At 41.1% G+C, this 21,233-nt stretch overlaps 1 protein-coding gene across 4 annotated transcripts in view; it reads left to right on the top strand.

The window, feature by feature from the left end:
* Positions 1-21,233, top strand: part of LOC121635506 (histone deacetylase 4-like) — a 66,829-nt gene that overhangs the window by 40,682 nt on the left and 4,914 nt on the right. For all 4 annotated transcript variants that reach the window (XM_041978710.1, XM_041978708.1, XM_041978709.1 and 1 more), the window contains 19 exons: positions 4,506-4,634; positions 4,732-4,841; positions 5,333-5,467; positions 5,600-5,792; positions 7,480-7,703; positions 13,828-14,046; positions 14,428-14,623; positions 15,240-15,373; positions 15,464-15,566; positions 15,650-15,696; positions 15,785-15,892; positions 17,095-17,150; positions 17,418-17,505; positions 17,617-17,736; positions 19,293-19,390; positions 19,614-19,732; positions 19,885-20,018; positions 20,299-20,383; positions 20,519-20,663. In XM_041978710.1, coding sequence (XP_041834644.1) covers positions 4,506-4,634; positions 4,732-4,841; positions 5,333-5,467; positions 5,600-5,792; positions 7,480-7,703; positions 13,828-14,046; positions 14,428-14,623; positions 15,240-15,373; positions 15,464-15,566; positions 15,650-15,696; positions 15,785-15,892; positions 17,095-17,150; positions 17,418-17,505; positions 17,617-17,736; positions 19,293-19,390; positions 19,614-19,732; positions 19,885-20,018; positions 20,299-20,383; positions 20,519-20,663 — 2,443 coding nt within the window. The remainder of the gene's footprint in view (positions 1-4,505; positions 4,635-4,731; positions 4,842-5,332; positions 5,468-5,599; positions 5,793-7,479; positions 7,704-13,827; positions 14,047-14,427; positions 14,624-15,239; positions 15,374-15,463; positions 15,567-15,649; positions 15,697-15,784; positions 15,893-17,094; positions 17,151-17,417; positions 17,506-17,616; positions 17,737-19,292; positions 19,391-19,613; positions 19,733-19,884; positions 20,019-20,298; positions 20,384-20,518; positions 20,664-21,233) is intronic.

Here is a 21,233-nt window from a genome sequence, read left to right as displayed (position 1 = left end):
AGTCAGTATGCAATGTCATAAATTTGTATATCATTGATAAATAATTTGGATTAAAATATACTCTATCAGCCTCAGTTGGGAAATTGGTCCTCTGCTTTAACCCATCTCTTGGAGCAGTGATATCTAGAATGCATTCTGGTTCCCAGGGAGCAGTTGGGGGTTAAAGGCCTTGCTCGAGGTCCTACAATGGTTCATCTTCTTTTCCAGTCTGCTTACCTGAACCTGAGTCTTCCAGGCCCAAGTCCACCTCTTTAACCTGTCGGCCAACACTACATGTACATGTAATTTTATATAATGTAAATTAACAGAATTAATAATTTCACAGTAAAGTAAGATAATATTAAGTGTTAAACTAAAATTTAGCAGTTTTGCTATTTTCTTATAAAATTACATTTCAAATAGAAACAATTGTGGCTGTTGCTCAGGCCGTCTGCCAACCTCAAAGTCAGTGGTTCGATTCCAGGCTTCCCCTGACTACATGCCAAAAAGTGTAAATTTTATCCATCCATCCATTTTCCTCCACTTATCCAGGGATAAGTCAAACTCCAAGCTCCCTGTAGCTAAGAGCTAACTGAGCTAACCTGGAGCTAACGGTAGCTAACCAGCCAGCGGAAGTAGGCGGGCTAAAGCTAAGGCGCATTTTTTAGCCAGCTAAAAACCACGGTTGTGCAACACTCTACCTTCTTGCCGCAGAAATTGAATACCTGTCAATCAAAAGGACACGCCCCTAATTATGCCGAATTTCAAGATTAAATTACATCGAAACGGATGAATTAGAAAGGATTTCAGCCCCCTCACAGTTGTCAGGAAGGTAAACTTGACCTATTAATTCTAAAATGGATTTTTGTACCAGGCTTTAAACATGTTTAAGCAAGGGGGACCACCATCCCAGTCTGCCAGTCCAGGGGAACTGTCTGCGATGTCCATGTGATGCTGCAAAGACGTTTCAGCCAAGACAGCCCTACAGCATCCAGAGCCTTAAGGAGCTCTGGGCAGACCTCATCTACCTCTGGGGCCACTTCAGCAACTTTAGCCCCAGAGATAGGAGAGCCAGTGCCAGGGTCCCTTGACTCTTCTTCCTCATCTGAAGTATTTGAAGTATTCCTTCCACTGATCCACAACGTCCCAAGTTGGGGTCAGCAGCCCCCCATCCCCACTGTACACAGTGTTGCTGGACCACTGCTTCCCCCTCCTGAGCCGCCAGATGATGGACCAGAATCTTCTCGGAGTTGTCTGTAAGTCATTCTCCATGGCCTCTCCAAACTCCTCCCATGCTCGAGTTTTTGCCTTGGCGACTGCCGAAGCCGCATTCGGCTTAGCCTGCCGATATCCATCAGCTGTCTCTGGAGTCCCACAGGCCAAAAAGGCCCGATAGGACTCCTTCTTCAGCTTGACGGCATCCCTCACTGCTGGTGTCCACCAACGAGTTTGTGGATTTCCACCACGACAGGCACTGACGACCACAGCTCCAGTTGGCCGCCTCAACAATAGAGGCATGGAACGCAGCCCACTCATACTCAATGTCCCCTGTCTCATCCGGGACATGGTTGACGCTTTGTTAGAGATGGGAGTTGAAACTCTTTCTGACATGGGACCCCGCCAGATGTTCCCAGCAGATCCTCACAACACTCTTGGATCTGCCAGGCCTGACCGATATCCTCCCCTACCAACTCACCACCACTAGGTGGTGATCAGCTTCAGCTCCGCCCCTTTCTTCACCTGAGTGTCCAAGACATGTGGCCCCAAGTCCGACGACACGACTACAAAGTCGATCATCGAACTGCAGCCTAGAGTGTCCTGGTGCCAAGTGCACATGTGGACACTCTTATGGTGTCCACATGTACATGGTGTTTGTTATGGACAATCCATGACGAGCACAGATATCCAATATTACAAAATTGCAATCATGCCCCTCCAGGTCTCACTGTCATTACCAACGTGAGCATTGAAGTATTGATATTTGATTGGTATTGGTATTTCCCCATTATTAAAAAATAGAAAACTGAAAAAATAACTGTAATATCACAGAATTCTTTACAGCGTATGAAAGGATATGCTGTAAAACAACGCAATCTGCTAGTACATTGCATTGTCTTCTTTTTTAATCCACCCCGAGAGCAAAGCAAATTTTCGTACACAGGCATTGACATTTTCTTTATTGATTCCACTTGGCTTTCACTGCATATTTGCCTTGGTTGTTTGGGGGTCTCTCATGCTGGATTATCCACCTTTTAAAAATCATTATAACTCTTCTAATGTTAAGAGAGTGATTTCACATCATAGATTTGATCAGCAGACTGTTGATGATTCCATTAAGCATTTACTGCCGGATTTGCTTTCTTGACATTTTGCAGCTTTATGTTCAAAGATCTTTTCATTTGGTTACTAACAAGTGATTTTATATCTGGAAGCCAACAGTGTGCTACATCATTTAAGGAAGCTCAGCGGCCCCTTACTGTCAGTAAATGCTGGGTTGATTATTCAGTTTAAACAGGAAAAGGAGGAGATAGTTTTGCAGAATTCAAGTTCTTGTGCAACATAAAAATCAATATTCACTAAAAGAATAAAATCAAACTGCCAGTAGCTACAGTTTCTTTAAAATCTTTTCTGCTTGTGTGAGATGATAAAAGTCAAAGCATTTATCCATACTGTGAATAGTCGCCTTGAAAACCATTGTATTTTATTGGCAGAAAAAAACGCTACAGTGCAGTACAAAACTTAACAAATTTCAACTAAGGACACTTCTTAATAGTTTCAGTGCAACGATTTTAATGAGTCCCTGAGCTATGAAAAGTTAAAAACCTGAATTGTCGCAATTCAAGCATAAAGTGCTTTATATACACTTAAATAAATATCTTTAGTTTGTTCCATCCACTTACTAGTCATACACCATTCAGCATACAGATGGTCTCAAGTTACCTGAGCAACTGGTTAGTTTACATGCCAATTGCAAGGATTTTTCACCTTTTTATTTTTTAAAAAAGACATTTGACTCATTCTATGTTAAAAAAAAGGATCAGCAGTAGTTGAACAGGTGTTTGCTCTCGTATAGATTTTCTTAAAAAAGAAAAAAAAAACAAAACTTAATCTTCAAAGTGAGACAGCATCAACTACAAATGAATATTCCTTTTATGCTTTGGCATACTTGCTAGTTAGCTATTAGCAGGTTTTATGTGTTGTATTTACCCACAATAATTAGATCCAGGCCTTATGTATGTAGTTTTATGTAGAAATCATGGTATAAACCAAATATTTTGTTACTATGGTTTTACTTTATTTTACATAATAGTGCATTGTATGTTATCTTAACTACATTTTGGAAGTTTTATATGTTTCTTTTATTTGATGAAAAGAGGATCATTGCCTCTGTGGTTGTAAAACTTTGAATCAAATCCTTTATTGGTTTTGTAGTAAACTGGCTTCAGAAACAGACTCCCGTCAACTTTAATTGGTTTGACTCCATCTGGACTGAACTCTCCATCCCACTCTGTGTTACTGTACCTTCACACTTCATATTTCACACTTCTCTTTTTTCAACACATTTATTTTTATCTGACACTGCAAAACGGAACAAGTTCATGACTGTTTCCTAAAAAAAAAGTGCAGCAAGGAAGACAGCTTCTGTATTCATTCAGCTTTTAAAGTAAAACAGATTTAATAGCAAATTAATGCTCTTTTTGTCATAATCCTCAATAGTTATGCCCCATTTTTGGATTTTTTGGGATCTTTTAATGTTTAAAAAATTAGAACACAAATGGTCAAACAAGCCGAGGCTGCTGATTGGCTAGAAAAAATAAACACAGATTTAGTGCCTGTGGTTGTAGCCAAGGTAACATACTGTTCCCTTCTTCCTGTCTCCATTCACAAGTCTGTGACAGTTAACACAAAAGACCAAAATGCTATTTAAGCAGTCAGACACAGCTCCCAAATTGAAGCTAAATGCTTTTTAGGCTGTCTTTGGGAAAATTACAATTTGGCTTGTTCAGAAGCATCGTAGTGGCAAGAATGAATTGTACACTAAATGAATAGCAACGTGTACAGTTTGTCTAACAAACAGGTTTCATAACAAGGCAGCTTTGTGGAAGGTGCTCCATGGCAGATCAGTGTGTAGAGTTGAAGCTGAAAGCTGTAGCTCAGGTAACTCTGCTTGCTCCACTGATTGATTTATCCAAAGTTGCACTGCTGGCAGTTAGAAGTTTAGCAACAAGGGGGCTTGACAGGGCTGTGTGAGCTGGAGCTTTTTAGTTATTTGAATAAAATATGGGTTAAAATGCTGTTTATCAGAGTCAAATATCAAAGAGGAAACCCCTTTCTGTTGAGGTCTTTCAGTGTGATTGATTGCAAAAAGAACAAGTGATGCACCTGGTTGTAGCTACACAGGTGTGATTGTACATTTATTGGAAATGATTACCCAAAAAATCTTCTTCAGTTCAACAAAAGACAAAAAGACTTGGTTTTATGCTGATGTAGCAATGTGGAGTTCTAACAACTGGTCTCTTTTGCAGCCTCAGAGCCCAACCTGAAGCTGCGCTCCCGGCTGAAGCAGAAAGTCAGCGAGCGTCGGAGCAGTCCGCTGCTTCGCCGTCGAGACAGCCCCATCAGCACCGCTAAGAAACGCTCACTCGACATGGCAGGTACCTTAACCAGACCAGTAACCACATACACATATGTGCAAGAGCCATATCTGGTGTTGCAAAGCTTTCATGTGTTATCTTCTTGTGTGTGTTGCAGACTCTGCATGCAGCAGTGCCCCCGGCTCCGGCCCAAGCTCCCCGAACAACAGCTCCAACAATATCCCCAATGAGAACGGCATCACTGTGTCTGTCTCCAACAGCACGGAGGTAACACAGGACACACACACACTCACAGCATGCAACAAGTTACAAGTGAATCCTAAAAATACCGTTTGGTTATAAAGTTGTACTCACATTCATTTTTTTTTTTTTTTTTTACCTTGGTACCCAAATGTTTTCATGCCACTGTGCATAAATTTAGTGTATACAAGCTGTCAGATTAGTCTTGTACTTTTGTGTGGGAGCCAATTTTTTAGTTCCTAATCATTACAGCCTGTTGCATGCACAAAGGCTCTGAATGAGGCATCTTAAAGTTGAAGAGAGAGGCTGAAGAGCTGGCAGGATGCTATTTGTGGCAGCCATTAGGGGCACTCAGGCAGTGTGGAGGAGGCTTATGGCTGTGACAATGTTCTAACACTGGGAGGGCGCAAATGTAGCTCTTTTGCCCTATGTGGACATCTTCTGTGCTGTTTTTCCTGCATGCTAGAGGTTTATTTCACTATGTAAACAAAGATAAATCATTTAAATGTGCTTTCCAGGCGTCTCTGGCCCAGAGGCTGTGCAGCGCTGGCGAGCAGGGCTCCATTAACCAGCTGTCTCTCTACACTTCACCATCCTTACCCAACATCACCCTGGGGCTGCCCGCCACTGCCACAGCCACTGCCGCCTCCAATGTAAGGAGGAACAGCTCAAAGCCAGAATTTGCATCCATGAATTTGTTGATGCAGTGTTTTTTTTTGTTTGTTTTGTGTTTTTTTTTATTCAAAATAACCCATCACCTTCTCCCTCTGTCCTCTTTCCTCCAGGTTACATCGGCTCAGCAGGATGGAGGTCTGCAGCCAGCCCTTTCCCTTAGTCCCCCTTTCCTCTCTGGCGGCCACTTGACCCCCTATCTTGCAGAAGCTGGAGCAGGAGCCAGCGGGCACAGTTCGCACAGCCCCTTGCTCCAACACATGGTGCTAATAGAGCAAAGTCCGGCGCAGAGCCCTCTGGTGACAGGTGAGAATACTATTGTGGGTTTGACTAGACATAGGAGTGGTATACTCAAAGTATGAGTAGCAGTTTGGGTAAAATTGATGGCAGTTACAGGGATAAGCAGGAATCAGCAAATACAGCTTTGATGGAAACAGTGTAACAGTGGAAACCCATCACACTCCCAGAGATGTGTGGTGCTCTGTGCTCCCTCACACTGACAGACGTCCATTCATTTGCTGAAACTAATGAGCTCCTTTCATATGTCAGCATACGCTATGAGAGGGTGACATGGGTGCATTGTGTGCCCTTTCCCATCAACTCATTCACTGACAAAAACATAGCTTCTATTTTCAGGGGGGCATTAGCTGTGAATGAGCTGTGACGCACATACAGACGTATGTATGTCTCTGTCCACGCATAAGAGTGTACAGACAAGGATATGTGCACACCCACGCGCAGGACAAGACCGGAGGGGGCGAATTTTGAGAGCGATACATTACTTCTTAGTCCAGAAGAAAGAAAGTCATAAAAAAGACCTCATTCACAAGTACCACTAATGCTAAAATTCCATGTCTTCTCAAGCTTTGTCTATACAGGATTTAAAAACACTGATATTTGTGCAGTAGTCAAACTTTAAGATCATTTAACAGGCTTGACCAGAGTCTGTTTTCAGTGATACATTTCAAATGGTCTAAGATGGTTTTTTCAGAGCTTACGATCACAATGGAAGAGTCTCAGTATGGCAGCACAGATGGTTGTTTTGTTTAGTTTACAGATACATCTGTTAAATAGTATTAGGTTCAACAGCAGTGAGAGTAAAAAAGGAAACACATCTCCTATTTTTCTTGAATTAGAATTATTTGTGTGTGTGTGTGTGCGTGTGTGTGTGTGTGTGTGTGTGTTTTGGAAGTTCAAAATCTTTCTCAAGTGTTCTTTCTCCATTCATTTTGGCATGAACAGACTTTAGCTACGTCATCATTCGCCCCATCATTTAGACACAAACCTTTTTCTTTTTTATTTTTCCAATGATGCTTCTGTTTTTTAATGTGGAAAAACACTATAATTTTCCCCCTGAACTCACCACTAAAATTGATCATGCAGTCATGCAGCTATTAATCATTAAGGCTGCTAGTCTAAATAGTTGTTCATCATAATCAAAACAGCTTCCACAGTCCAACATAGTTTTCTTAAGGAGCTTCACAAACATAAGTGTTGTAACTGGTTTGCCATATATGAGACTATTACGTTGTATAACCTTGATACGTGGTTGTTCTTTTTTTATACTGCTAAATTACATTTAATGCTGAACCTGACAAGGGGAAACTAGGGAAGGAGGAGAAGAGAGAGGGAGAGTGAGGAGAAGAAAAAGGAAACAGATACAAAAGGTTACTGCAACAACTGTATGACTTCAACAGAAAAACCAGCTGCTACACCTATAAAGAAACTTAATGGCAGACAATCATTGGGAGCACCTATAGGAAGACAGACTGAGGAAAAACATAATTAGCAACAGCTTGAGTAACAAAAGTACCAGCAATAAGCCTGAAACGTTACTTTTGGTATTATTTGGTTTTATACTTCTATGTATTTCTGGTGTAATCTCTCTTTACATTAACCTTCCAGCATATAATTAATCTGATCTACCTGCTCTGCAGTTTGGTGTTTCACCATATGTAATAACGGCCTTTTGTTGTCTTTGTGTGTGTCCTAGGTGTAAGTGGCCTGTCTATGTCCTCAGCAGCATCCATGGCCAAGTTGCAGAGGCAGCACCGTCCCCTTGGTAGAACTCAGTCAGCCCCACTCCCTCAGGGGAGCGCTGCCCAGGCACATGCCCAGGCTCTGGCCCTGCAGCAGCTGGTGGTCCAGCAGCAGCACCAGCAGTTCCTGGAGAAGCACAAGCAGCAGTTCCAGCAGCAGCAGCTTCATCTCAACAAGGTAAAAGCTACAGTTGTGTGCTTTCTTTCTCCACCTTTCCTCTACTCCTTGTAGTTTGAGACTTCCTTTAAAAAAAAAATACTCATGTGTAAAGTTAACTTGGTCTCTTCTTTTTGTCTATTTTGCCCATTACTCCTTAAGTCTTGATGAGCTCTGCTGGTGCTCAGCAGTCTCTACAACAGGGCTACTCAGTTTGGTCCTATGAGGGCCACAATTCAACAGGTTTTCAATTTATTCCTGCTTCAAAACACCTGAATCAAATTAAATAAATTTAACAGCCTATGAAGCTCTGCACAATGATTCACTAATTTAAGGTGTGTTTGAGCAGGGATACGTGGAAAACTTGCTGGATTACGGCCCTCTTAGGACCGAATTGAGTAGCCTTGCCCTGTAACATACTGCAGATTCTCCCAGACTGAGGTGTGAAACTCAAGCTCCAGTAATGGCTGGAAAAATGCATTTAATTGCATTTCAGTTCAAAACAGTACAGTGGCCAAAACTGAACAGACCTAAAGTTAAAGTTACATTTTAAGTACTTTAACTAGCAGCTCCAGCTGTTCTCTGATTAAGAGTCCAAAATGTTTTACAGTACATTTACCTTTTTGAACGTTCTCATCCACACTCTTCATTAATAGACGTTGATATCTGACTGTAAGGCAGGATGGGATCAGCCAGCAGCGGCTTTACGAGTTTCATTTTCAGTCTGGTCATTGAGCAGAGGTGAACATCTCATGCTATGACTGTAGCTGTGAGCGCCACTGGATGGGGGAGGGGTGGAGGCAATGCTCAATGAGAAGAAGAAAACATGCTTCCACATCAGTTTCCAAAAATATCCATTAGCACCAGGAAAAATCTCTAGATTTGTTGCTAGTTGCTTCTTTGTAATAGCCACTAGAGTGGTCTGAAAACTCACTAAATATAGCACCAAAGTAGTTAAACTGGCAACAGTGATTTAGCCAAGCTTTGAGGTGTCCATCAATTTAATCGGTGTATCGGAAACCATGCACTGACAAATGTTCTGCGTTGTTTAGGCTGTCAAATGATTAAAATTTTTAATCAGATTAATCACATTTTTAAAATTAATAAGAAATTTCAAATAATTTCAAAATGATTAATCACCATTCGCGACTATTTGCCCATTTTTACTGTATTGTATCAACAATACAAGCCGATGCTACAAATATTTACTGTTACCTGACCTTCCCTTGACTAAACATCATGTCCAATGGTCAGTAAATGCAGCATGTAATGTACGTCTCTATGTTGTTCTAAATCATCTCTACCATGTTCTAGATAATGATGCAGAATTCATATATCATCATCTCACCAACCGTCTCCATGGTGATAACATCTGTCATAAAACCAGCCGATGTGGCGACTGAAGTTAAACAACGTTGATGAAGAAACTCTGATAAAACTGACGATCTGGATAAAAACAAGTTTTTCCTGTAATCGTTGAAGTGTGAGTGTTTGTGCAGCAGTGATAAACGTCCTACAGCAGCATCACTCAAAGTAGCACTTGCTGGTAAAATACATCATTGGCTGCTTGTTTTACTAGTTTTTCTTCACTTTTTTACACATTTTCTTGGTCAGTGCTCGTACCTGGCACCGATCAGAACTTTTCTAGACCCACCCCTGCATAGCTGGAGTATAAATCCTTTCTACAGCTACATCCTTTCATTAGCTACTGTTAGAGAGGGCCCTGCCAAAAACAATATGTTTGGGTAATTATGTGAGGGTATGAAGCATGAACGCTAGATTCCTCCTTCTCAGCTGAATGATAAACAAACTCAACGAGAGAAAAGCCGATCAGCTGATAACCGACAGCCATGGCTGCTCAAACAGAGACAACCAGAGATCCACCAGAGCAGACATGTTGGTGCAAAACGAAGCTGGGCTGTCACAAGTTTTAAAAAGAATGCTGGAAAAGTGTGGGTGTGGAACCCTCTCACCAGGAAAAGAGTGTGTGTTAAAAAAATCTACATTCTCAACGGAGGCGACGTCCATTGCTCCATTAATGCTGTTTATTCTGAAGTCCATCCTTAGACCCACCCGGCTCATCTTTTCCATCTTTTTTCCACACACCGCTGTCATAACAGAGAAATGACGGATGTATGGGGTTTGTCATGCTGTGCAAGCATTAATTGTGATAAAAATTTTAACATAAATAATTACATAAATTAATTAACACCGTTAACATGTTATTTTTGACAGCCCTAATATATATATATGTGTGTGTGTGTGTGTGTGTGTGTGTGTGTGTGTGTGTGTGTGTGTGTGTGTGTGTGTGTGTGTGTGTGTATACAACACAAGCTGTGAAGGGATGCAGCATTCTGGAAAAAGAAGTTGTAAATTGTGGTTTCTCAGCCTCAGGAAGCTGTTGGGAAATGACAGCTCCAGGAATGTACATAATAAATGTCACTGTGACATCAAAACTAGTCAGAAACACATTTGCTACTTTAATATGAGAGCTGAATGCTGCACTTCAGTTGAAATCTACAGAATTACAGCTACTTCTTTGTGTTTAAATTCAGATGATGCTGTTTATCGTTCAGCAAGTTGTACGTGTTAGTTTTATTGTTTTATGACATGTTATGAGTAGGCCTGTCACCATGCTTATGAGGGCAGGTGATGGATGGAACCATGGATCTGACACCGCTTTCAGATAAACAGATAATTGGCAGGGCTGTTAGCTGCAGATCTCTGGAGATGTAGTGTAGTAGTTTGTGTAGGCAGCAGCCAGCAGCATAGAAAATACTGTAACGTGTTGGCTGTGGATATGTGTGAAGTCGCTGGCTTTATTTTGCCCTTTTCTTTCTCTCTGTAGTATTTTTGTTTGTGAGTGGGCGGAAGCAGGTATGGGTTAACATGTATAGCAGCGTGTATCTCTGTGACTGTGGCTGAGACGAGCTGCGAGGTAACCATGCGCTGCCATGGTAACAGAGCGGAAGCCTCTGCCTCATATGGGCATGGAGGAAGCAAGCAGCCATCATTCTTGATGGCTTTACCTATTCAGGCAGAGGACTTGCTGGAGAAGAGGTGGGTGGATGAAACAAGGGATTTCCTCTCCTCCACCCGCACCTCCCCCGCTCTACTCTGTCTCACATCCTCCATATGTTTCAGAGTTCTCGAGTGGCAACTTTTCACAAGAACACCTCTATAACAGCCTCTGGCACACCAAAAACAGGTTCTACAGTAAAGAAATGAAAACGTGTACCTCATTAATGAAATCTCTTTTCACTTCAAACTGTTGAAATAGAGATGCTCTCTCTTTGTTGTAAATCTAAAGAAATCGTTTAACATTTTTTAACATATTTTAACATATTTTATCGAAATAATTGGCCGTACTTAACATATCCACAGAGCCCATTTACAGAGAAACAGTTAACATTGGGAAGCTGCTACTTTGGCTTTGTGTTATCAAAATCTGGCACTGTCACCTCTAAATATCACTGATGACCAGCTCAATTTGTGTATTTTTAAAATTCTGCATAACAACTATTCCTTTTTATCATTCAGCACATTGAGTCAATGTATAATGTGTGTGTAGATGTCTGCTTCAACTTTGCACTGCTTTTTTTATGGCTGTTGAGCTCTGGTGCACCCTGCTAGCTTGATTGGAGTTCAGTCAACTAATTAAATCATTTGACATAATCAGGAAAGGTCCAAGCCCGTCTATGCAACATGTACATCAGAGTTAAAACTGTACCATTATCTTGGTAGAAGTATCTGTAGACTTGTGAGATGTTCAGGCACAAGTCCAGAAAGGATCCACCACCATTTAAAGTGTGCATTGGACACATTCTGTTGGATACAATGTAATGCCACCCTTTTCATGTTAGTTACGGAATTTTGTGTTAGTTTGTTGCCCAGTTCTGAGTATGATGCAGTTCCCATAGCACAGAGGATAAACATGCTACTATTGGCAGTGGGAAAAGATTTTATTAACTTCTTTTAGTTAGTGTTCCCATGCTTTTTTAAAATGGTGTAATCATGTAACTTTTAATGACGGAACGATATGTGCTTCAAGTTTTTGCCGAAGGTCTCAATAAATGTGATTCATTGTATTTGTGGTGGTAGGGCAATCCTAACTGCACTTGTTAGGCTTTTACTGTAGGCCAAACAAAAGCCATTCATCACTGATGTCTTCCTGATTATTAGAGAGGTTCAGGCTTATAAGCTGTTGTTGGGATATTTACACCGAGAGTAGTTGAAGTTGCATGTGTCACTGACTTGTATAGTTTATGTATGAAAGGCGAATTGAGTTTATTTTCTAATTCAACTTTTAAGGATTTATATGTACAGGATTTTAGTCCAAGAAAAAATTCTAAAAGGGGACAGTAGGGTATTATATTACATAATATTGTATTGGATCTTATTATATAGTATGATACTGTATCAAATTGGTATTGTATCATATTGTATTGTGTTGCATCGTAATGTATTGTGCCGTATTACACTGTATCATATGCATTGCGCCATAATATATTGCATCGTACCGTATCCCATCATATAATATTGCATAATGTTTGTGTCATATTTTATTGTTTCATTTAGTATTGTCCATAATGTGTTGTTGTATTGAATTGTATCGCATCATATTGTATAGTATCGTGTCATAATGTATCACGTTGTGTTGTATTGTATCGTACTGCACTATACTGTATTACATGGTACTGTAGTATTACATTGTGTCCTATTGCATCGCATCATATTGTATTGCATCCTATCACATTGTAGTATCTCTTACCATTTTATCGCATTGCATGGCATCGTACAAAGATTATTATGACTGATTGCACAACCAATTAATCTCATTAACACCGTCTACACAGTGGAATATGGAGATAGCAGCATCATGCTGTGGGAATAGAACTGGTAGAGTCAGGATAGCAAATAAGATTGATGCCGAAAAATATAGAGCAGTGCTAAATAAACAAAAAAAAAAAGTGAAAGTGTACGTCCTGGAGTAAAAAAAAGTTTCTGGACCTGAGCCCAGTAGTGCAGGGGTCTCCAAAGTTGGCCTGCTGTCCTGCAGGTTTTGGATATTTCCTGCTGCAGCACACATAAAGTAGACTGATGAGTCAACATGCTTGGGCGGAACTTGACAACAAGCTGTTGAGGAGAGCCATTTAATCTGTGTTGATCAGGGAGACATCTAAAACCTGCAGGATTGCAGCACTCGAGGACCTGAGCTGGACCCCCTTGCAGTAGTGCATCTCAAAGAGAGGCACGAAAATGGCTATTTACTGATGCTTCCAATGAGCTTAGAGGAAAAATTAGAATTTCATTTTTCATTTTCTTTAGTGATTTAAACAGGAAGAAAGAAAAGGATCTGAGTACTTCTGCTTTATTATTCATTTTTTCATTCATTTGCCCCATCTTTGTGATCATTAAGGAAAAAGGGGACTTTGGTGTGAACCAGACAAAGGGGAGCTTTCTGGGAAAGTAGAGCAGAGGGGATTCAGCAAGGTTGAAACGTGAAAAACGGGGGGAAACAGACATCTGTTTGAATGCAAAGGGGACCCTGACAGTAGCACATAAGAGGAGAAGGGAGGGGGAATGTGAATGAGTGCTCTGACGTCAATGCTGTCCTGTGGCACAGAGCCAGGGGACCCAGAGGCTCGCAGCTCTGGGAACACACACATATACTCCTACTCGTACACAAAAACACACCTGAGGATGCTGCCTAGTCTTGAGACATTCAACAAACAATTCTCTTCTCATAAGTCCTCACATCATAAACAGCCACAGCATGGAGTATTCTGTAGGCCTGGAATGGTTCATGTTGTGGAAAGTGAATGAATAGACAATAGATGTTAACACAACAACTTAGTTAACAGCAGAGCCGTTAATGAGTCATTGACAGGAGCACAATGGGAATTGTGGAATGTCTCTGATGAACGAGTTAGCAAACTGAATAAAAAGAATTAAGCTGTTAAAAGGAGAAAAGAATGTTTTTTTTAGGAATTAGATTCAGATTTGCTCTTTTGTCTGAATGAAGCCTCACATAGTGAAGAGGATTAGTCACATCTTGTAGTTTGATTGGGAAATGAATTTTACATCACTGCATCATCACCCTCCACCGTCTGTGTCCTCACTGTGTCCCCTCTGTGACCTGCAGATGATCACCAAGCCCAGCGAGTCACCTGTGGCCCGGCAGCACCAGAGCCATCCCGAGGAGACGGAGGAAGAGCTAAGAGAGCACCAGGATGGGGGAGCTCTTCCGCCGGGGGTCACTATCAAGCAGGAGCCCCCCGATCCACAGGAGCTGCAGGAGGAGGCACTGCAGCAGCACAGGGAGAGGGAGAGGCAGGCCGAGCAGGAGCTGCTCTTTCGACAGGTAGGACGGGGGTGTTGCTAAACAAGCTTACGGATGCAAAATGACGTAGGCAGAGAGAATCAATACAGAGTTTCAGGGAGTCGATTCAACATCTGCTTGGCAGTAAGGTGTAGGTGTTACTGGGGAAGTCCTAGAGGGGAACACTTAGAAATATAATTTGGGTTGGGAGAATGTTGTGGCTAATGGCATCAGTGATTAAATTCAAAGAGTAAATCGAAGCTACATCTTTTGTTCTGGTTGCCATCTGTTGGCCACACACTGTATTTGCATAAAAAAATATTTAAGGCAACATTTCTTCCCCTCACTCCCTTAACGCAATAGAGGACTTGCATTCTAAGTGTTTCCACAGAATCATTCATAATTTCTGTGTTTTTTGAGCAGCAGGCTCTCTTGCTGGAGCAGCAGCGGATTCACCAGCTGAGGAATTATCAGGCTTCGATGGAGGCTGCCGGTTTGTCCATCTCCTTCCCTGGACACCGCCCCCTATCCAGGGCACAGTCATCTCCGGCCTCAGCTTCCTCCTTTCCGATCAGCGTCACCACGTCCGATCCGCCTGTCAAGCCTCGCTTCACCACAGGTTACCATCCACTGCTACGCTTAACTTTCCCATTTTCTACCTTTTCCGTTAATTTCTGATGTCAAGTTTGTTCTGTAACTTTGTGTTAAAGTTTCAAATCCATGATGAGCTGCCAGTAGTTTTTATTTGATTGAGCATTAGTTTGAGAAGCGTGCTTTATGCATTTGGGACTAGAAAGAAAGAAAAATCCATCTAAAAAGCAGGTGAATTGGCCAGAAAAAAGATGAACGGTGCCAAGCGCCATCTGCTAGCAGAAATGACCGAGCTCAGTAAGTTATCCTAGAACTTTTTCTTTTCCTAACTCAATGAACAATAAAATATTAAAGGAAGCTGTAAAAAAATACTTCCGTTAGCTGTGAGGATGTTGAATATTGTAGCAGTTTTTGCATGCATCGAAGGTATTTTTAGTTTGACCTACTTTACTCCCCCTTACTTTCAAAGTACTTAGAAAATCCAAGGAAAATGTGCAAATATCAGGCTGTAAGGTTTTGCATTTTTAAATATGTTGCAGTTGGTTGAGAGAGCCAAAATAAAACCATTGTAGATTTAGACACCTGTACAGTGTATAAGATGAAGGGCACATTTTTAATGAGTGCATATGTCTGTTTTTCCTCAGGCCTGGTGTACGACTCTCTGATGCAGAAGCACCAGTGTATGTGTGGAAACACTAACAGCCATCCGGAGCACGCCGGGCGCATTCAGAGCATTTGGTCCCGGCTGCAGGAGACCGGGCTCAGAGCACAGTGTGAGGTATGTTTAAGGTGGAAATACAGAAGCAAGGTACCATTTTGCAAAGTGATAAACTGAATTTGACAGCTCTGTTCATCTTTGTGTGTGCAGTGCATCCGTGGGAGGAAGGCCACTTTAGAGGAGCTTCAGACAGTTCACTCTGAAGCCCATGTGCTACTCTATGGAACCAACCCACTTCGACAGAAACTTGATTGTAAGCTTTCATATAAATATGCTCAAAGATGTAATCACTCCTTTTGATATCCATTCATTTAATGTTTACTTCTTGACCACCAGGTTCAATCACTCCAATGTTTGTACGGCTACCGTGTGGAGGAGTTGGAGTAAGAAAACCTTAAATTAATCCAAAAACAATTTAAATTTCACTTTCTTCTCATATCGTCACATCTGATGTGCTCGTGTGCATTTTAGGTGGACAGCGACACCATTTGGAATGAGGTCCACTCCTCCAGCGCTGCTCGCCTTGCTGTCGGCTCCGTAGTGGAGCTTGTTTTCAAAGTGGCTACTGGAGAGCTGAAGGTGGACTTTCTTCATTTGTTTCCCACGTTGCCAAATTTATCATCTCAGAGATGCAGGCTTTCTCACAAGCTTTAAAAAAAGGAAGAAAACAAGATGATGATGCTGCATGAAGCTGTTGTAAACAGATGAGTTTGATGAGTTTTGTGAAGAGAAAGAAAACTTGCATCATGATACATTTTTGTGGTAGCGTGGTTTAAACGTCCTTTTTATGAAACAACCATTTAAATTAACATAAAACCACATATTGTTTAAGCAGCGGTTCAGTGTGGGCTGTCTTCTGGAATATAATTCCTCATAGATGCTCTCTGTTATTGTGTTTCATTCAAAAGCCGCATTTCTGACTTTACAGCCACCCATCTGGTAAATCATAATGTTCTTAGCAGTGGTTTGCCGCTGCTTTGTAAACAAAGAGGAAAGACTGAGTGATCAGTGCTGCTGTGGCTAAAACCTAGCACACATAACTGTTTTTGGGCTGTTTTTGCCCTGATTTTACCTCATCCCGGCCTCGGGCGGCAAACGCTCGATCATCGTGAGATTTCCTGTCCAATCATCATTTGGTCTGTGGTTACGAGCCGATTTGTTCCAATAATCCGCTCCGAAACGGGTCGTAGCCGACAATCGGGAACATTGAACATGTTCAATATTTCAGAGTTGATTTCTGAGGAACGCTGACGACTCGTGCATTGTGACTGCGTGGGTGGTGACGTGGTACGGAATGTAGCCAATCAGAGAGCGAGATGGCTGGGGAACAAGGAAGTAAATAAAGTCGGTGTTCACACCGTCTCCAGTCTGTTATTTTTTTCAGTTCTGGCTTTTTCTGTTAACAATAGTCCCAAGACCACCATCATTCCCTCATCCTATATATCCCCTTCCATGCTGCGTGTTGTGTTTTCTGATTGTAACTGTTTCTTCTTCTTCGTTTCTTTTGCTGGTTGTTGCTATGGTTCTTCTTCTACGTCTCGACGTTTGTCTGGCTTGGAGGACTAGATTCTAGACGAGTTGCTGGAAAGCATTGTCATGTGTGTGTTGTTCTATGATTAGATTATTGGAGCACACCACATGATCAAAACTGTTTTAATGCCTGATTTTTTTTATCTTCACTTGTGAGGTCTTGAACTGATAAAAAAAATCTCATAAGATTAAAAAAATCGTTATGTGTGTACCAGGCTTTACAGACTTTTGTGGTTTCTGCTTCTTTTCAGAACGGCTTCGCAGTGGTTCGCCCCCCTGGACACCACGCAGAGGAAAGCACTCCCATGTAAGGCCACAGTCATCACCGCACTCAGCTGGAGACAATCTATGCATGTACAAATACCAGCTCTGGAACAGGCTCCTGTAGAATAGAAATGACATAAAACAATCAATTTATTTGCATATAAAGTACCAAGTGCTTTCATTCTACCAGCCATCTCAAGGACTGTTGTATTTATTTTTAATATCCTCCTTGCAAAGTGTTCAAAATGTACTATAAAACCATTAAAAATGAAGCCGGAAAGTGACTTTTCTCTGTTTGCTGATGTTTCAGGGGTTTCTGCTACTTTAACTCGGTGGCCATTGCAGCCAAACTGTTGCAGCAGAGACTCAGCGTCAACAAGATCCTCATCGTGGACTGGGTCAGTCTTCTAAGTCTTTACATCTCTTTAAAAACCTTTCCTAGTTTCTAGAGCTTCTTCAGTCAGAATGGAGAGGTTTGTAATTATTTTGTGTGCACCATCTTCCCTCAGGATGTTCACCATGGCAACGGCACCCAGCAAGCATTTTACGACGACCCTAATGTCCTTTATATGTCTATTCATCGCTATGACGATGGCAACTTTTTTCCAGGAAGTGGAGCACCTGACGAGGTGTGTGTTTGAAATTCTTTAACTCATAACTTATTTAATTATAGCCTCTTATAACAGGAAATACACATTTTTAAGCACAACACTGCACAACTCACTTATTCTTCTGGATTAAGATTACAGCTCTTTTATTTTTTTCTTTGTCATGTTTCTTTTATTACACCTATGTTTTTATTTTGTTTGTTTTTTTCATTCAGTGTTGATTATAATGGAACTCTAAAGTCCTTTGGGAATAGTGTAGCGATGGCCAGATGAAGCTTTTCAACATACAGTACTGAAAATGAGTTGTTGTTGTTGTACAAAAGCGCCACCTGCTGATCAGCTTTGAGAAATTATTTTATTTTATCTGTTATATATTAATGACAGTTTTTAGAGTAGAAGCCTATGAAACCTGTTTTAATTATTATTATTAATTTGTATTTATCTATTTATGTAGTTATTTTTTATTTATTTTTTTTTTATTGCTAACAAAAGACTAAATTAAGAAAGATAAACTACATAAATTATTACAAAAACCATAGTGTACAAATACAACAATACCCAAAGAAGAAAACATACAATTTTCACTTAGGTCCAAAAAGGAGTGAGAGGAGTAAAAGCTTTTCAGGTCCTCCCCTTGTTGCTGTAATTAATCAATACTTTTGATTTACCTTTTACCCAGTAATCATTTGTTCACTCAGTCGCTCACTAACCAACGCTCCTCCTCATTCCTTTGCTCATTTGTCCAGTGTTTAAATAGTAGAAAGACGGTCTCAGATGTGCAGATCCTAAAAGACAAATAGAAGATGACAGAAAAAACACAACTACAAATAATGCAACCAAGCCATTAGACAATGAAATGCTCTCCTTCCTTGAGCTCGTACCTTTCAAAACATTTTTGTTTATATATTTTCTTAAGTTTCCATTTTCACTCAGTTTAATTTTATTTGGGTAAGCAATTCCACATGGCATTAATCAACTCTCTCATTTACGGCTTCAAAAAATGACAAATTTTATAATAAAATAATAACATAGCTCCTTTGGTAAGTGAAGTTGCAACATGCTCCATGCTTCCACAACCACCTACAAACAACAAACAGCACATGGTTCTGCAGCTGTGTTTCTATCACGGACCACACTCATCTGATGGAAACACAACTGTTTATGAGTTTTTTTTCCTTAATTTCTGCATATTATTTGCACCCTTTATAGTTTAACCAGTTAGATGATTGTAATACTTTGTCATTCATAAATGAAATACTGGTTTCACAAAACTTTGGGGGGGAAAGAAAATAAGCCATGCAAATTCATGCAACAACAGAAACGGCTTCTGCTGTTCCAACACACCATTCAGGGCTAGAAATAGATACAATTCCAGCACAATATTCCCAGCTCAGGTTTTTTATGCGGAAATTTGGCTGGAATTCACTTAAAAGAAAACATCTTATGGATTAAAACATTTTAGATTTAGGTCAATGCAAACCAGGCGGCTGGAAGTCACTAGATTTTTATTTATTTATTTTTTTTAAATATTATCCTTTTTGTACAAATGTCAATGGCAGGTGTGCTTCTCTCTGCAGGTGGGCAGTGGACCTGGAGTCGGGTTCAATGTCAATGTTGCATTCACCGGAGGCCTCGACCCACCTATGGGAGATGCAGACTACCTGGCTGCCTTCAGGTATCAGAACATATTACACAGATACACCAGGAAAATGTTCATTTCTTTCCAGTAGTTTACTATTTTGTCTTTATTGGGCTTTTTTGTGTAACTTTTACAGCTTTTAAGTTTAATACCTCTTTAAAAGTATCTGTTTGCTTAAAAATAATGTGAGTGACTTCTTCCTTCTTCTCACACTGACATATCAGCCGATAATCATCACGCTCCACCCTCTCACTATCAGGTCCGTGGTGATGCCAATAGCCAATGAGTTTGCTCCGGACATCGTGCTGGTCTCCTCTGGCTTCGACGCTGTGGAGGGACACCCTCCACCGCTGGGTGGCTACACTCTGACGTCCAAATGTGAGCATGAGATTATCTGAAGTCTGTTTCTTATCTCACAGTCCAGCTGTAGTCCAGACAAGATGCAAGAAAACTGGATTAAATGTAGTAACGAACAGCATGTTAAAGATTTATTTGCATATTTTCACTGCATTCTTGCTTCTTCCCTGCAGGTTTTGGCTATTTGACTAGAGAGCTGATGACCCTTGCAGGAGGCCGGGTGGTCCTAGCACTGGAGGGAGGGCACGACCTCACCGCCATCTGCGATGCCTCTGAGGCCTGTGTGGCCGCCCTGCTCGGACAGGAGGTAGGGAGGTCACTTTGTCATCAGACAAGACTTGAACTCTAGTGAAAGGATGCATCGAAGACGCTGGAAACAACACAGATAGGGCAGAGCGGGATGTTGTTAATACGGAAGCTCATATTTCATGTTGAATTTGGCTCATAAACTCATTATTCCTGATATTTCATTCCATTTTATGTCATATTAATCTACTATTAGGCTCCCAGTTTCCATTAAAACCCCTTGTCAAAAACATATTAAATGCATGTTCATGTTTATATTTCCGTGTTTTTATCCCGTCCAGCTGGACCCGCTCCCAAAGGCCGTCCTCGAGCAGAGGCCCAACCCCAACGCTGTTCGCTCGCTGGAGAAAGTTATAGAGACTCACAGTACGTTCAGCCTCAGAAACACAAACATCTCATCACAGTTGTTATGTGAAGAGAAATATAAAAACTATACTACTCTGGCTTATTGTTGACCTGTGTCTCTGCTTTTTCCCCTGTCTCTGTCCTCCGTCCTCTCAGGTAAGTACTGGCGCTCTGTGCATCGCTACTCTTCGCGGTTGGGGCTCTCCCTGTTGGAGGCCAAACGAGGAGACTCCGAGGAGGCAGAGGCCGTCAGCGCCATGGCCTCTCTGTCCGTGGCCAACACCAACGCCATGGATCAAAGGTAACACGTCTGGAATCACTGGTAAAGATCATGAGGATTTTTTTTCCTCTGCTATTTCTGCATCATAAGTTTGACAGCAGAAGCTCCAAAATACAAACCCAATTTTCAGAGAAGTTTGGAGATTTAAAAAAATACAACAAATAGTTAAACCTTTATCAAACAGACGCAAGTAATAAGACATGATTTTCAGTTTCATTACTGATCAAATTGTATGTTTAACAAATCCAACTGCCATCTGCATTCAAAGCTGGCCTCTGAAGTTGAGCTAAAATATGTTAGAAACAAGAAACCAACCAGCCAGGGAAGGATAAAATCATCCAACTTGTTGCTGCCAACCAGAGGATCACGTAATCCATATTAAGATTTCAACCAAAAGGTCAAAAATACAAACTGTATTACAACTTAACTAAGGATCTGTGTCTGTAATCAATATAAAACTGGTGCTTTTAAGCTATTTTTTGCACTTTGGAGCTGAGATACTCCCTATCTTGGAGATGTTTTATTGACACAGTCATCCTCAGAGTCTACAACAAGACCTAAACTGAAGTCATTAAATCATTAAAGGGAGCT

This window comes from Melanotaenia boesemani, chromosome 24 (assembly GCF_017639745.1).
Source record: "Melanotaenia boesemani isolate fMelBoe1 chromosome 24, fMelBoe1.pri, whole genome shotgun sequence".
Lineage (NCBI taxonomy): Eukaryota > Metazoa > Chordata > Actinopteri > Atheriniformes > Melanotaeniidae > Melanotaenia > Melanotaenia boesemani.
This window is presented reverse-complemented; position numbering and strand designations above follow the sequence as displayed.